Below are 17,145 nucleotides of genomic sequence, written 5' to 3'. Positions count from 1 at the left end.
ACAAATGCCTCCAGTATGGCGATAGAGGGCCTGTGACTACAAATCCCATCACCCTTGAACATTGGCTGTGCTGGTTGAGGCTGATGGCAGATAGAGAAACCACCGCCACCTGCATAACTCGATTTTCCCATGCCTGCTGCAGAAGCACGCAAGCAGGGCAAGGAGGTCTCCTGTTGTTGTCACCAGTTTGGATACGGCATTAAGAATTAGGCTGCCTCTGCAAATGTGGGTTCTATCTTATTCAGGGTTGGCAAAATGATGCCCTTAAAATCTTTTTGGATTTGGCTTCCAAGAACTCCAGCCAGCATGGCTATTGGGCAAGGACAAAGGGAGAGGAGCGCCGCAAGCCCATAGTTGCCTTTGACTGGACTTCACCGTCCAGGGGTCCTTTACCTTTTTTTTTTAACCAAACATCCTTCATCTCCTCTAGAAGGACACATTGTCCTAATGTCCCTTTTCCCTTCCCCCATGGTGAGCTCTGGGTTTAAACTATGGATGTTGCGGCTGTTGGTATAAACTCTTCCGTAAACATACTTTTAGAGACTGAGACAGATTTTATATTTTTTTCCTTTGTGTTGATTCTGCCTTGGCTCCTGATTATAATGTAGGAACCAATGGGAGGCCAAGATGTTATTACCGAAGTCCCCACAGCCCTGAAACGTTTGGCCAAGTACATGGTGCGTGGCTTCTACGGGGCCGAACACGCACTGGCCCTCGATGTTTTGATCCGCTACGCATGCGTGAAGGAGGACGATTTGCTGGTGCTCCTCAGGTATGAGCGCAAACAGCTGCGGACCGTCCTGAACACCCTCAAGGCCGATAAACTTGTGAAGCTGCGTGTGCGCGTGGAGACAGGCCGCAATGGGAAGAGCGCGAGGCACAATTACTACTACATTAACTACAAGGTGTTGGTGCATGTGGCGAAGTACAAACTGGATCACATGCGCAGGAAGATTGAGGCAGACGAGCAGCGTTCCACCACTCGATCGTCCTTCAAGTGTCCTGCCTGCTCAAATGCGTACACCGACCTGGAAGTGAATCAGTTGTTTGATGCTTTCACAGGTAAACTGCTGCATCTGTGTCATTCACCTCTTATCCAATATGCCAGAACATAAAAATGCACCTGAATTGTAATTGTTTGTGCAGGGAAAGGCCTTAGCTCATTGGTATAGACTAGTCCAAGCCCCTGCAATGCAGGAATATGCCACTGTCCCTTACGGGGGATTGAACCTCCAACCTTGCCATTGTCAGCACCACGCTCTAACCAACAGAGCCATCCCCCATTTCAGGTGGAGCAATGGTTTGACTCGGCATAAGGCAGCTTCTGGCAATCCCATGTTGCAGATATTTTAAAAGGAGATCTGAAGAGCGAGGGTGGTCTTTGGGTTATTTATTTTTTTTCATTTTTAAAATTGAATTTATATACCGCCCTATACCCAGGGGTCTCAGAGCGGTTCACAGAATAAAATCAAGATATAAAACCACAAAATATATAAGAAGAATAAAAAACAACAACTCAATAGCACCCATGCCACAACAACAACAACAACAACAACAACAACAACAACAACGACAGACAGACACATTTTAAAAGGGCACAGGATGTAAATCAGATCAGCCAAAGGCCTGGTTAAAAGGGAACGTTTTTGCCTGATGCCTAAAGGTGTATAATGAAGGCACCAGGTGAACTTCCCTGGGGAGGGCATTCCACAGACAGGGAGTCACTGCAAAAAAGGCCCATTCTCGTGTTGCCACCCTCCGGACCTCTTGAGGAGACTGTGACGGGCACATTTACATTTTTTCCTCTCACGCTGTTGGGCCCGCTCTCACTTAGATAAATTGCCCCTACCTCACTGAACAACCCTTTACTCGAAGGTTTCTTTTCCTTTCCTCTTAAAATTCTAGCCCAGAGTACCTTGCGGGGGACCTTTGTGAGGGGATAACTAGTAAGTTGAAGTCTCAGTCAGGTTTTCTTTAAATAAACAGTAAATATTTATTTAAGGCAAGATATAACACACATGGATTAAATTTAGGTTACTTCAAGAATACAGTGCGTTTTCACTTTAATTTGTCCTGAGTTGTTTTTGTGTTAATAGGTTTGGTTCCTTTATACGGTAATACTTTAAGTCATCCACCCCCCTTTAACACTCCTGCTCCTGAGGTACTTTAAGTAATAGACCAAAGGGCTCTCCACACCCCTTCTCTTCACTGGGTTTGGGAGTTTCTTCTTTTCATTAGAATAATCTCTCCCCTCCTGACCAGATTTGAGTCCCAAGTAGGCTGTTCCTTTCCAGCTCCCACTTGTCCTGGCTCAACCTCTGCCTCCCAGTAAAATTCCAGTCTATTCCTCGTACAGGACATCACACTCTGTCCTTCACAATACTCTCAGAGTGGAAGTTGTTTTTCCAGAACCAACTCTTTCTCCCATTCGCTCTTTATACCTCAACCTGTCTCCTAACCTGTCTCCTTACCTTTCTCCCAACCTCTCCAACCTCAGTTCCAACCCACTTCAACCAACCCTCTCCACTAATTCTCTACAAATCCTCTCCTTTTAAACCAGGGGTCAGCAAACTTTTTCAGCAGGGGGCCGGTCTACTGTCCCTCAGATCTTGTGGGGGGCCGGACTATTTTTTGAAAAAAATTATGAAGCATTCCTATGCCCCACAAATAACCCAGAGATGCATTTTAAATGAAAGCACTCATTCTACTCATGTAAAAACACCAGGCAGGCCCCAAAAATAACCCAGAGATGCATTTTAGATAAAAGGACACATTCTACTCATGTAAAAACACACTGATTCCTGGACCCTCCGAGGGCCGGATTGAGAAGGGGATTGGGCCACATCCGACCCACGGGCCTTAGGTTGCCTACCCCTGTTTTAAACTCTCCCTCCTGGAACCATTGCCAATCAGAGGCTGCCATTCATTAAACATTTGCTGGCAGGGAAAGAAAGAAAGAAAAAGAAACACTTGTTAATCCAACTGGTCCAGCAAAACCAACTTTTTTGTCACAGAGGCACGCAAAGACAGGCCTCCGAAGATGATCTCAAGGTCCGGATAGAGGCCGTCCTTGAGGTATTGTGGTCCTGAGCTGTTTATGTGCTGGACTTTAGATTTCTGCAGCGATCTGCTGGGCTGATCTATGGGCGCCTCTAAAAGTTGTTGGACTTCCATTTACCTGAGCCAATGTGGTCCATGACTGGGGAGGGTGAGAGCTAGAAACGAACAACATTTTGAGGGGCCACAGGTGCTCCTCCCACTGCCTCACCTCTGTTTATACGTCAGGAACGTTTCGTTGCACCTACTGCAATACCGAAGTTGAGGAAGATGTGTCTGCGCTGCCCAGGCGGGATGCCCAAACTCTGCTGGCCAAATTCAACCAACAGACGGAGCCCATCTTTGAGTTGCTCCGCGAAACGGAAGACATTGTTTTGCCATATGACCTCCTTGAGCCCCAGCCTACAGAAATACCGGAACTAGCAATAAGGTACTGTAACATGTTGTTAATCTTATCGAGCTCCAAGCGAAATACTGGCATGAAGTAGAGGTTGATGAGTTGAAGAGTTTTGGGGTGGGGAACTGCCATGGTCGCCCCAACTAATTTTGTGCCTCGGGCTTGCCTTTCTAACTGGAATAGGCAGCAGCTCTTATTTCGTAGCATCGTGACACGAGACTCGGTGACAACACATATGGGTGATTATATATTTGAGTGGAGTAGGATGGGTGAAACAGTCCACCCCCACTTCTGCAAAGTGGAATGAAATCTCTGTATTTCACCCCAACTCTGGTGTGGTTGTGAAAACCATAATGGTTTCTACAATCCACCCTGGGCATGGGAAACCTCTCTACATAGTTCCTTTAGGAAATAAGGCACAAATAGACTGTGGTGTCTTCATGATATATGGTTTATTTACATACATTTGCATCCTGAGTCTACAATGGAGGGGTTCACAGCATCAACACCCCAAGGGTCTTGTTTTTCCCATGGCCACAGCCTTGGATTCAAGCCGACATCAGCCATCTCTCAACTCTCGCTTTTGTCCTTCTCTCTATCTAATTGCTGGAGAAGGAGCCCACGCACAGGAGCCAACTCCTAGGGGTCAGGGTCCCTTTGGCCCACCCCACCCCCATAAAATATTTGAAGGGGCCAAGTCTCCCCCTCCAAGTTGATGGGCATCGCCATTCAAATGGTGTGCGTGCCTTGCCTCGTGTGATCTATTATGTGGGGAACACCTCCAGTATGTTATTCAAGTTGCCACCCTGGCCCCACCCATTTGCTGTCTGCCACAGAGCTCCCTTTCCTTTATTCTCTCTTAATTGCCTGTCCCATGCCGCCCTACCCCGAGGCATTCACCTCATGAGGAAGCTATCCTGAATGATATTTTAACACTTGCTAGGATTATAGAGCTTAGAAGTCTGGCACCCACAAACTCATAACAATACACCTTGCCTTTATTGTACCTTAGGCCACTGCTTAGTACTTGTTGTCACGGTACAGGGTATAAAATAGCGCCCAGCCCATAATTGCTTCTGTCCTTGCAAGAAGGAAGTCATGCTGCTAGCCCAGATTCCAGTTGAAGGTAGAACTCTGCCCCCATCTCTAGAATAGGGTAGCACCTTTCTGAGCAGAGGAATCCTAGCTTGTCTGCTCCCCAGTTAAGCGTGTATTGCAATTGTAGCTATGAAAGGCACACAAATAATTCCTAACGGTGTAGTTTTGAGATGAGGTTGTCCAATTGTGTGGGCAATAGCCTATTAACTTAGGAATATAAAAGATTCACAAAAGACTGTTGTGGCCTCCGTTTTTGAGATTCTCGTACGTGACCTTTTATAGCTTTAACCACAAATAAAGCACTTCTTAGATGAAAAAGGCCTTTCAACCTATATGTGGCTTGCCCCTTACAACAGCCCTGCAAAACAGGGTTGCTACTAACCAGGGCTTTTTTGCAGCTGGAACTCACTGGAACTTGGTTCCGGCACCTTTCAGGTGGGTGCTATTGCCATTATAAGAGAACAAGGTGAGTTCACCACATACTGGTAGCTGTCAATTTCTCCCCCTTTTTAAGGGAAATTCCCTTATGCTGAATAGGCTTCCTCGCGAGAAAAGGGAAAACTTGACAGCTATGGTTCACCGTGAGTTGCGGCACCTATTTTTCTAGAAAAATAGTACAGCTACTAAGCCAGACTAGAGTTCTTAACAAGCAGGAGTAAATAAATTGTGTTCCTTTGTCATTTGCTGGCTACTTTGAAGAAATAAGCCAAAACAATGTTCAGGGGGAAAGAACAGGAGGATCTTGTTCCAATTCAGACCCACGGAAGCCAATGGGACTTAACCCTATTAAATTGCGGTGTGGGGAAAGTATAACTTTCCTGAATCAGGGCCATACACTTAAAATATTCATGTCTATTAAGCGATATGAGGATGTCAGTGACAAAACTAATGTGTACATTTTTAGCTTGGATAAGAATCCATGTTCAAAAACTGAGCTGCTTCGTTGCCCTGAGAAATGGGCTGCCAGGAGTTCTGCCAGTAACATGTATGTCCAGAACGTTGTTATCAACATCCAAAAGTCTGGACTTAAGAAGAAAGCAATGGTCAAGGCAGTCAAAGGGCAACCTGTATGGATGACCCAAAGTACCGCAAAGGGGACCTCTTCAGCTGCGGCTTCTACAAGTGTCAGTGAGTCCACCTTCCAAGATTATTCTTCACACCTGCTGTTAAAAAGTGCTTACCATATTTTTCGCTCCATAATATGCACCTGACCATAAGACACACTTAGTTTTCAGAGGAGGAAAGGGGGAAAGCCCCATTTTTGGGGAGATCTGCTCACAGTTGTGCAGCTTCTTTTTCAAAGAGGAAAAGCCCCATTTTTAAAGGATCAGCTCAAAGTTGTTGAGTTTACTTTGCAAAGGGAAAAAATCCTGTTCAACTCACAGTTCTGCAGCTTCTGATAATCTAATCAGCCAGATAATCCAATCAGCCAGTCACATGTTGCTGGGGAAACAAACAGCCTCCCTCTGCAGAACATTCAACAATGGAGGCCTGGGCAAGGCAGTGGGGCGGAAGGGAGCTAGAATCCCTTATCTCCCTCCCAGATCTATTGCAATCAGCTGCTGAGCGGCTTCCTCTTTCTCTCTTGTTAGCCTTTAACTCTTTATGGGGAGGGGGGAAAGAAGCACACTCTGCTTTTTGCCCCTGGGCAAGTCGGCTCCAGGGACCATGCATTCGCTCCATAAGACACACAGACATTTCCCCTTACTTTTTAGAAGGAAAAAAGTGTTTTATGGAGTGAAAAATATGGTAATTTCCATGCTGTTTGCGCTTCCCCTTCAGTGGTAGCTGAACTATTGCTGTTCCTCTCTGTCAGTCGATCCCCCTTTCCCTTGCATTTTGGAATTGGTAAGCTGTAGGGTACCACATTTGCTAAGCTAAGGAGTCCCAGAAGTTGTTGGTACTGAGAAGGACACTTCGCTCCGGCCAGACTCTGCTCCCCAGTGTTCATACCAGTTTTCATACCCAACCTCTCAAGCAGCAGTACCTCCCTGCTGCCATTTCAGCCGTGTTCATTTGGTTAGGTGCAGCTACTTGAAAGCAAACGGGAGTCAATGTTGTGGCAAGGTGGACATCACCAAAGCAGTCGTTTGCCATCGGAATTGTGAGCTAGTTGCGTGTTGTTGTTTTTTTTAATGCTTACAGCCAGTGGCCATCACACTATAAATCCTAAAACAAAATAGATGTAAACGAAGCGGTTGACCCAGGAGGAAGTTGCAAATGGTCCACAACTAAAAATGGTAAGGCTGACTTAACCAGTAGCAGGTGGTCCAGCATAGGTCTTGCTCACCTGCCTTCCCAAGCTGTGTCACAGCCAGTTTTTGAGAGGGGCAAGGTGCCGAGTGTGTTGTGGCAAAGGAAGATTGGGTTGGCTCTGCTGCACTGACACCGATTTGAGCTCCTTGTGCCTCACCCTGCTTTCTCTTGGCAAGCAGCAGCAATGAAAAGGCTGGTGAGCACCCTGCCTGTGCCAATTGCAATTGGCTGCACCTGCTGCTGTTGCAAGAGGAAAGTATGAAGACACTTCATGCTTCAAGCATCCCATTCCTGGAAAACCCCAATAAGTGAGTGTCAAGCTATGGTTGCTCAATGGTGAAAGGGGCACACCCAATATGATGATCATTCTTCTGAGGAAACTTTAGGGTACATAGCCAACTGTGGCGAAGTATGCAGCTTAAGTTGGCGGAATGCTGGCTTTACTTGGCTGGCATTTGTTTTGTTTTCTCAACCGCCTTCTCATAAATTACAGGGGCGGTGAATATAGATATATATTAGTCCAATTCCAGAGCAACTGAGTTGCTACGGGTTTTGCCACTACTAAGATCTTATTTATAGGAATGATGGTTCACTGAGGCTTAACCTATTCAATGCTAATTACTTTTATTAACTAACAAACTGTTCTGACAACAAACCCTGCTTTTACAAGCTAAAGCGGAAGAAAGCCCGGCTGCTTTCATGTTTCCCAGTACCATAGCTGCCAAGCCTCCCGTATTCCCCAGGAAATCCCCAGCTGTTCCTAGCTGAAAAAAGATTTTTTTGTCCCCCCCCCCCCCGGTTTATTCTGGCGTGACGGCCATTTTGGAACTGGGCAGAGCATGCTCAGAAGCGACTTTTGATGCTGCTCTGCCCATTTCCAAAATGGCTGCAGTGCGACTTCTGGCGCGGTGGCCATTTTGGAACTGGGCAAAGCAGCATCAAAAGTCACTTCTGAGCATGCTCCACCCAGTTCCAAAATGGCGGCAGCGCTACTTCCGGTCTGCTACTTCCGCCTGGTCCCTTATTTCTCCGACAGCAACTTGGCAGGTATGCCTAGTACTCAAGGGGGGGGGTTGCAGAGAAAGAGATCCCAATCTCTTGGGTTTCTTCCCTTTGAAGGAACAACACACAGTTTCAACAAGGGCATGCACCACCAGCTACGAGATTGGACTTCCATCTGTACCTCTGGGTAGCAGAGCTCTGACCTGCTTCAGGGGCACTCTGTGTCTGCACAATTCAACCTGTCACTGGGGACCTAATTAGATAAGTGAAAAACAAAGTGCTGCCCGATTCCTTACCCTGTGGAATCTAGAAATGGCTATTATAACCTCTTTCCCCTCCTCTCTGCAGCCTCTCCAAAGGGGACTAAGTCACCTTCCTATAACCTGACCCCATTGGATGTAGTGCCTTCTGGAACAAGTTTTGCTCTTAATTTGGATGGTAGGTTAAATGTGGCGAAGAGCTCCCTTAACGGTATTTATTTCCCCCCTACTAGAAATGCCTAAGGATGTAACAGACTCCCCCAAGAAACCTTCAATTAACAATGAAGAAGTACTAAGGACTCTACTCATCCACGAGTCAATCCCCTTCTGTGTGTGGGGGCAGACCCCTTGTTTTGACAAAAATGGACCGCAGCAGTCAGAAAGTGACACCAGCGAGTCTGAGGAAGAAGCCAAACCAAGCGCGGTCAGCGCCACGGGCAGTGATCTAGAAAATGATCAGGAGCCAATAGTTCTAAATCCGACCGTAATTGTGGCTGGACAGCCACACCTATACAGTGAAGTGAGTGAAAACCCAGAGCTGGTTTCATTTATGACAGATGAAGAGCGAGATGCCTACATTAAAGCTGGGCAGGAGGTGTTCCAATCTGTCTTTGAGTAAGCACATGGGTCAGGTTGATGGCTGACCTATCAGATGAACCTCTTTGTGCAAGTGGATGGTAATACAGGTAAAAAGGATAAACCCTACTGTGCTTTTTGTTTAAGAATGGCATTTGAGATGTCAATTATAACAGTCGATTCCCCCCCCCCCCCCCCGTTGGAAGATTAACTGACAATCTAAAAGTCAACCGAGGTCGAGTATTATTTTGAAATGAGGAATGTTTCCTTTTGCATTTTTGTTTTTAAGAGTCGTAAATCCGAATTGTATGAATTGTAAGAGGATATAAATAATGTGCCTTGCAAGCTTAAGGTTGGCATCTTTTTTATTCTCAATGAAACCTACTAAGCAAAAATAGTTATGGCCACAAAACCTCCAACATGGTGATTGTCCAGTTAGCAATATAGTTTTTTTGGTTTGTTTTTTTAAGCACATCAAAGCTGCCTTCTCTGTGCAATGAAGAGAGCAAGACTCTCCTTGAGTTGTAGTCATTAGATGCTGAGATGCTGTGCTTGGCTATGGCTTAGGGGGTTGGGAGAGAGAGCAAATAATGCTGATGGAAAATGGCCTTTATGGAGTCCTGTGATAGCTACTAGCTGTGCTTCCAAGGAAATTCACTGTCTCCTAAATGGCTGCCAGTTGAGCAAGAGATTCTGCCATTTGCTCTAATTACTAAAGAACAGGTCAGACATCAACTGCCCTGCAAGAAGGGAGGAAGGCACACAGGCTAAGAGAATATCAGGGCCTACCCAACTGAACTGAGTGCCACTGTTCCCCCGCCCAGCCCAATGACCAGTTTACGTTTTACATCGTCTACTTGATTTGATATTTAGAAATTGTAAAAAATTGTAAACTGTCCTGTGGGCCTTGACAGAATGGTAGTTATAAGTGCTCTGTATGTATTTGAATAAGCAGAAAGGAAAGGATATACTGTAGAAGAAACTCTGCAACCTACATTAATTGGCAAGTTTTGTTTTTTTGTTTTGTTTTGAAAGCAACCCTCCAGTAATACCTTTGAGGATTTTGTGAAACATCTAGTGCTGGCTTAACATCTTGCACTGAAGTATCAAATAGCATTTTCACAAGCTTACATACATATATTATATATGTAATATTATGTCATTTATTTTTATTAAATATTTTCTTGATTTACAAAAGTACATGCCTTGTCTTTTTCAGGTTGTACGGTCTTTCTTATAAATCAGCTATGTTTGTTGTGAGACCTTAGTGTTGAGTACAGTAAGGTTGGGGAAGGGGGGGGGATGGCGAGGCTTATATACGTCTGGGGCTTTGTATAAGCGTCAACTGGGTAGGCTCTCTATTATTTTTTTTTTACATTTCCTTGACAGTAAGAGGTATTGGGGGGCAGTGGGGTTTGTTTGCATGTGGGGGGGATATAAGGTAAGCCATATTGATTCATATGCTGTCGGTGGATTCTTGTCTTGTTGGGCTGTGTATATGATAAAGGGGAGCCATACTGAGGTGAAGGCGTCCTATTTGTCACCATGTCAGTTTATTGGTTAGCTTTTCTAGGAAGGCAGTTTCCCGTAGAATTTGATACCATTGGTCCATGTTTACTCCCGACAGGTCTCTCCAGTGTCTGGCTATGAGGCTTCTGGCTGCTGAGAGTAGGTGGGTTGTGAGCTCTGTATGAGTAGTTATGATTTCGAAAGATGTTCAGTAGGGCCAGTTCTGAGGTGACTTATAATACCTGTTGAGCTATTTCGCTATCTCTTGTAGGACTGCTGTCCATAAGGGTTAGATTTTAAGGCATTTCCACATGTGGAGGTATGTGCCTCTTGGTGAGGTTCCTGGGCGTATTAGTGCTAGTTTATGTGGTGTTAGGTACCATCTGTGAGTTTCAGAGTGAGTGTTCTTTTTGCTGATATGGATTTAAAGGGAGTTTTAGACCACATTCTAATCCATTGGGTAGGTTTAATTTCATAGCCTTATGTCATGCTCCCATTGTTTTTTTACGTCAAAGTGGTTTGTGGGATTTTGGAATGCTATTTTGTGGACACCATCCCTTTGCAGTGTCCCTCAGCTGTCAGGTGGTGGTTTTTGAAGGTGACCAAGAGCCTAGTACCTGACAAGCTTACATACTTAAGACCAATACCGTAAAAGGTTTTGCAGCTAGACCAACTGAGCATCAGTTCCTGTTTACATTTTTTTTTATAACTATTTATTAAATTTTCCAATTAAACACATTTAAAACAATATACAAAACAAACAAACAAACAAACATTCAAAATACATACATCACTCTTTTAACAATTCTCATTACTCATTACAAAATACTCCGCCGAGTTTGACTTCCCTCCCTCCCCTCAATAGGTTTTCTAATCCGCTCTTATCTCGCAGTTCCTTTATATCTAGTCTTTAAAGTCAATTCGTAGGATTTATTTCAAGCCTGCAAGTGTCTTTAAACCTCTACAATTCTTTTCCATATAATCCACAAATTTACTCCAATCCCTTAGAAACCTTGTCTCCCTCTGGTTTCGAATCCTGCTAGTCAGTCTCGCTAATTCTGCATATTCAATCATCTTTGTCTGCCAGTCTCCGATTGTCGGTAAGTCCTGGGTCTTCAATTTTTGAGCCAATAATGTCCTTGCCGCGGTTGTCGCATACAAAAATAAGGTATTATCCTCCTTGGTTATCTCTTGACCTATCATTCCTAACAAAAAGGCTTCCGGTCTCTTGGGAAAGGTATACTTAAAAATCTTTTTCAGTTCATTATATATCATTTCCCAATAGCCTTTAACCTTTTCACATTTCCACCACATATGATAAAAGTCCCCTTCCTTTTCATTGCATTTCCAGCACATTCTATTACTCATTCTATACATTTTTGCTAATTTCACCGGGGTTAAATGCCATCTATACATCATCTTCCAAACATTCTCTTTCAAAGCAGTACATGCTGTGAATTTTATTGTTTGGTTTCATAGTTTCAACCACGCCTTGTTTACATTTTTCTACACCTATCTCCAGCTGGCTTCATATTCTTGTGTGGTAGGCTAATCCCTGGAAAATGTATAATTAATGCTGGATTACTGGTGATATATTATGAGAGAGCAGATTGTTTTCTGTACCGGGAATACGCCTACTGGATAAATTAAAGAGACAGCAGTCATCCCCTAAGGCTGGAAGCTATTTTGGGGACTTTGATCCTCCACATTTTCTCACACTCTTGAAAAATATCCACAGCAGGAGTTGCTGATGTGGCATCTTCAGGGATATATGAGCCCACAGGGACCCCTCCCAATGCTGGAATTAGGCTTGACAGCAGCATTCTGATGTAGTACAATACTGTGGTAGGTGTGTAGCATCCATGAGTCGATTGCTTTTCCTACTAACTAACCTGCCCACACTGTATTTGTTAAGGCGGCTGTAGTTCGCTATTTAACAGCACAGAGATTCTTCCCTATATTTAATGTGCACATAATACAGTGGAAGCTCGGTTCTCCGTTCCTGAACGTTTCAGCTCCCGAATGTTGAAAACCCGGAAGTGTGTGTTCCGGTTTTTGAACGTTCCTCGGAACCCAAATGTCCGACACGGCTTCTGATCTGCAAAAAACCTAACTGTCAGCCAATCGGGAGCCGCACCTTGGAATTCAAACATTTCACAAGTCGAAGGTCCTTCTGGAACAGATTACATTCGATGTCAGAGGTCCCACTGTAGTGAAAAACCTACATACTGGGTTTCAAACAACAGCGGCAACGAACTTGGCTCTACATGCCCTCCATGACTACTTTTGCCTGGTTGAAAAGTGTCCTTGAACTGTGACAATTCCTCTTGCTTGAAGAGGTATAGAAACGTCTCAACTTTTGTTTGGCTGAAACAGTCACATCTATTGCTCCATTTTGGGCTCCTGGTCTTGCCCATCATGAACATGCAGCCTATGAGGCAACATGGCTCCTGGACTGGAAAAAAGCTGCTGCCACCACCACAAAATCCTTTGTTTTTCTTATCTGACCGCTTGAAAGGCTTCTTCCCACTGTAATTAATTCCATCATCTTGCCAGTTTTGACATCATGAATGTCTTGCACTGCATAGGCCCGCAGGGCAGAGTAGTATTGCTCTTAAGACTTTTGGGCAAGGGTTTCTCCCATCTATCCTTTAATTCCCAAGTGACTCATAATCCTGCTTGAGTAATATATCTTATCCACCCAAAATCCTTTAGGATACATGGCAGAAGAGGGACAAACCCATCTACAACTTGCTGTCCTCAAGCAAACTGGCAGGATCAACAGCAAGCAGCTGGTCCACATAGGTGGTTCATATAATCTGCATAGCTAAAAATAGGGCTGACCCTAGACTGCATTGTACCTAAACATTCTGTAAAATAACGCTGAGAAACATGCAGCCCTGCACTGAACTACAAGCCAACAACAACAAATCTTTGATCATCAGCCATGCTGCCTGAGGCTCATTGTAGCTGGAGTCAACATGGAGATCCATGTTTTACAGTATCAAATCTGATAAAGAATTTTGAATGCCATTTTGTTGCATGCTCTGGAAAGAACACTGAACAAAGCTGAATGCCATCAGGTTCCGGACAGACAAAATGAATAAACTGGGAATTTGCGATCATTAGATGCACAGATGGTCCAGATTCTGGATGGCTTTAATGCATAAATTCATCCATGAATTTGTCTAATCTCCAATGCTGTAGGTAGAATGCCTCTGAATAGCGGTTATGGGGAATTACAAGTGAGAACAGGATGTTGAACATCGGATTCCTGCCTGATCAGACCAAACAGTGTTTTAGTAAAACCAACCCCAAAGCTGTCAAGCTTCTTTTTCTTTTTACCCCCCTCCCAAAAAGGACTTTCGAATTACGGACACGGCTATTCCATCTGGGAAAATCCAGACGTGTGGCTGCCCTCTGATACTGCACCTGTTGAATTCCTAGCACCCTACAACTACTGCATTTTAGGGTTGCCATCTTTCAAAAAAGTAAAACCAACCCCAAAGTTGTCAAAAGCCCTTTTTTGTAAAAAGAAAAAAAGACTGACAGCTTTGGGGTTGGTTTTGTCCTGGACCCTTGACAAGATGATCGAAAAATCTGGTTTTGTTGAGATAGGGGGTTAATCATACATACATCCCCACTTGATCAATCTGATAGGGGAGGGTGTGTGTAATTTTCATCCCCATCATGGATCTGGCATGGACAGAAAAGTTTAAACTGGCACACTGAATTGAATTGAGACACTTTTGCATCCAACCCATTACTTTGGTCCTGTGGAAAAAAGCAAGTTTTACACTTCATAAACTAAGTAAAATGAAGTAAATGAAGTAAATAAAATGATTCAATACCGCTTATCTCCTTAAATCTTTTAACACCTGTCTGTTCACAGAGCTTCATATCCACACCTACGTACAAGTCAAACTTTATTTAAAACTACATTTTAAAATTGCTAAAATCACAATAAATTTCTTTTAAAAAAGACAAGACAGAAAAGAACTGTGCAGCCAGACTGAAAACTCAGTTTTAGCTGTTTAGACTTTATTGGGGGGGGGAGAGTTAGCATGCCTATTCTAAAAGGCAATGTGTGAAAAACTAATTTACATTTTTGTACAGATTAGAACACATGAAGTTTAGTAGCAATTTTCAAGATGCAACTGCAGATGAAACAGGCCAAGAAAGAGCCCTGGATGTCATTTTCATGCACTTTGGGCTCCTGTAGTCTCTGTAAAAAGAGAAAACACTGATCATTGTTCAGAAACAATAAAATAATACATTTTTTAAAAAATAGTTTGGTCAGGGCTTCCCTCAGCACTTTGCAGACTATAGTCAGCACAGATACATGATCAATTCAGTGCCCCAGATGCACTCTATAATATGCTTCTGCTCACCCTTTCCCATTCATTTGAGAAGACCTCTATTTAACCACATTTAGTCTGCTGAAATTAGTGAAGACAGGGACCAGAGAGGACTCTTACCTGCACAGGATCAGAGCAAGCTAAATTAGCATAATGGATATAAAAATCTCCCCATACTTCAACTAATAGTCAAAAGGTCACGTTTGAACATAAAGTGAACTGCCGAATCTTGATCCCTCCTTTTCCAAGCCTACTTGAATCCACTTGAACTCACATCAAGTTTTATGCAACAGCACTTGAGTGAAATACGACCAGCAAGCTTAAGATGAATAAATGGAGTCGAGCCATGCAAGGAGAGAAAAGCATGTGGAAGGAAGCTGAAGATTCTCACCAGGTTCCTTCAGCATTTGAGGATCTCCTACTAATTCTTCACCATGACTTTCTGCACCAGATAGTATTTCTTCAGTGATACTGTTGGACTGAGCCTCTGCCACCATATTTTTCATTAACTCTTCCTGGAAACAGATTAATGCATTAATTTTCAAAAATTACTGTTCATTGCCCACTTCCTGTGAGTGATACATTAAATAAAATCTTTGTTTTGTACACCTCTCAATATGATGAATTTCAAGCAATGTACCTCTGAGTAGACTGCAAGTTTAAGGGGCAAGTTTTCAACTTTTACAAAGTCATCTTCATCTGATTTCTGACTGACGTTTCCAGAGCCAGTTTCCTGTTGGCAGAATATTTTAAATTGGATTGTAATTTGGATTTCCATGAAAATTTTAAAACCACACCAATCAAGGTCATAGGTTTTTTTTTAAAGGTGGGAAATCCTGCTCTTTTGAGTGCAGGAACTGGTCTGAGCAAAAGTGGGCACTATGGAGCCAACCTCTATTTCCCTATGGGAATGGGGGGGATTATGTGGACCCTCCTTCTTGCCTCCATGTTCTGAGCAGCAGGAACAGATGCTAAAAATAAAATGGTAGGGTGGAAAAGGTTTCAGCTTTTACATTGCTTTTTAGGCAAAACTCCATTCCAAAGCAATTTAGAGCTATGCACAAATGCATCTGTAAAATCTATTACAGCTTTTAAACTATCCCGTCTTGCCTGCTAAGCAACACACCTTTGTGAAGCTCCAAAGACTGAGCAGTCTCTGAGCTCTGATCCATTTTGTTGCACAAGTTAAAGAAGTTTATATTGTAAAAAAAATGACAAAACGGCACCTGATGTTGAGTAATACATACATATTCATTCACTAATACAGGAGACTCTGTATTGGGACTGCCAACCACAGAGCTTTCAGGAGTTCCAGATGAAGATTTGGTTTCCCCATGTAGTGTGTCCAATGCCTGGCTTTCATTGACTGCTAATGAAGAGTCTGGCTCTTCTGATGTTAATGCAGCACTGGCATTAAGATCTTCGGCACCTCTTGCAGCTGAAGGTTGCTTATCTTCTAATACATTCAGATACTGAGGCACAGAAGCAGGTAAGTCCTGGTCACCTAAAAAGCAAACACACACAACATTTTACTGCATCCTCTCGTTGTTTTAAAGGAGCTGAACCTAGCTTAGATCATGTGAACATTACTCAAGTTTCTCCCAAGGCAGGAATGCTACATCTTACAAGCACTGAGACTCCAGACATCTGCCCAGAATATGGGAGGGACCTTTGCTGTCTGTTATATTTTATCTTCATCAGCACAAACTATTCATTAAGTTAGAACTTCTGAACAGCAGCAGGTTTTATATCTGTTGCAACAGCACTTGAGGGAAATATCATTAGCAAGCTTAAGAAAAAGCATTCCTTTTTTAATTATTTCACCTGTGAACTTCAGGCTCATCCTATCTTGGCAACAGCGGAATAGATCTTACAACATAGTATAGTTATGAACACAGCCACAGTAGTTTGAAATGTTATCTTCCCCCACACTTCTTTCTTCAACAATTGCTGATAAATCAGTTTCTCTTAAAAATCATTTTACCGTTATCAGTTCCAGATTTGTCCTCAGTAGGCAACATCTGGCAACCATTTGGACTCTCCGGTTTGGGTTGCAAAATCTGTGAGGAAATGATGTTTAAGCTGATCAAGACGGTAAAAGCATGGGGGTTCAAATATTTATAAGCAGATAAAGCTCCAGCGTTTTCTGCAGAGACTTGTGTTGGCAAGTTAAATTATCCAGTCAATAGGAATACCATTTCTTGCACTTTAAAATCTAGAATTTTTGAAATTAAATTGTTTCCGACACCCTGCTGAGTAAACACTGAAATATTTATGCAGTAATATCCTCAACCTGTTCTATTTTTTTTTATTTTATTTATTTTTTCCATAAAAAGGGTCTTTATTTATTATTTTTAGCATACATAAAAACAGAACGAAAAAAAGATAACACAATTTTAATATCGAAAACAATTTTGTACTATACATACCCTCTTCCCACCCCTCCCTTTTATTCCCTCCCACGGCCCACCCTTGTTACTTCTCAGCCTGTACTGAACTTATCTATGCCTAATTATATGTTAACCACACACTATAATCCATCTATAATTAATGTTTACAATATAATAAACCAAATTATAACAAACCAATGTGTTCTTTGTCTAACTGATCCAATTACTAGAACCATTAAACA

The 17,145-nt window shown here is 43.1% G+C and overlaps 2 protein-coding genes across 11 annotated transcripts in view; one reads left to right on the top strand and one right to left on the bottom strand.

Annotated features, from left to right (window-relative positions):
• The first annotated feature begins 609 nt into the window (after positions 1 to 609).
• LOC118083538 (general transcription factor IIE subunit 1-like) lies at positions 610 to 8,819 on the top strand. The gene is made up of 4 exons (XM_060278259.1): positions 610 to 1,062; positions 3,286 to 3,487; positions 5,457 to 5,680; positions 8,304 to 8,819. Exons 1-4 carry the CDS (start codon positions 615 to 617, stop codon positions 8,687 to 8,689), a joined length of 1,260 nt encoding a protein of 419 aa, XP_060134242.1. The 5' UTR covers positions 610 to 614; the 3' UTR covers positions 8,690 to 8,819.
• Positions 8,820 to 14,064: 5,245 nt separating this feature from the next.
• The window catches only part of PCM1 (pericentriolar material 1), a 50,740-nt gene continuing 47,659 nt past the window's right edge, over positions 14,065 to 17,145 (bottom strand). For all 10 annotated transcript variants that reach the window (XM_060278839.1, XM_060278843.1, XM_060278845.1 and 7 more), the window contains 5 exons: positions 16,498 to 16,573; positions 15,761 to 16,017; positions 15,154 to 15,246; positions 14,905 to 15,028; positions 14,065 to 14,380 (listed from right to left, as the gene is read on the bottom strand). In XM_060278839.1, coding sequence (XP_060134822.1) covers positions 14,355 to 14,380; positions 14,905 to 15,028; positions 15,154 to 15,246; positions 15,761 to 16,017; positions 16,498 to 16,573 — 576 coding nt within the window. In that variant the 3' untranslated portion in view covers positions 14,065 to 14,354. The remainder of the gene's footprint in view (positions 14,381 to 14,904; positions 15,029 to 15,153; positions 15,247 to 15,760; positions 16,018 to 16,497; positions 16,574 to 17,145) is intronic.

This window comes from Zootoca vivipara, chromosome 9, assembly GCF_963506605.1.
Source record: "Zootoca vivipara chromosome 9, rZooViv1.1, whole genome shotgun sequence".
Taxonomy (NCBI): Eukaryota; Metazoa; Chordata; class Lepidosauria; order Squamata; family Lacertidae; genus Zootoca; species Zootoca vivipara.
This window is presented reverse-complemented; position numbering and strand designations above follow the sequence as displayed.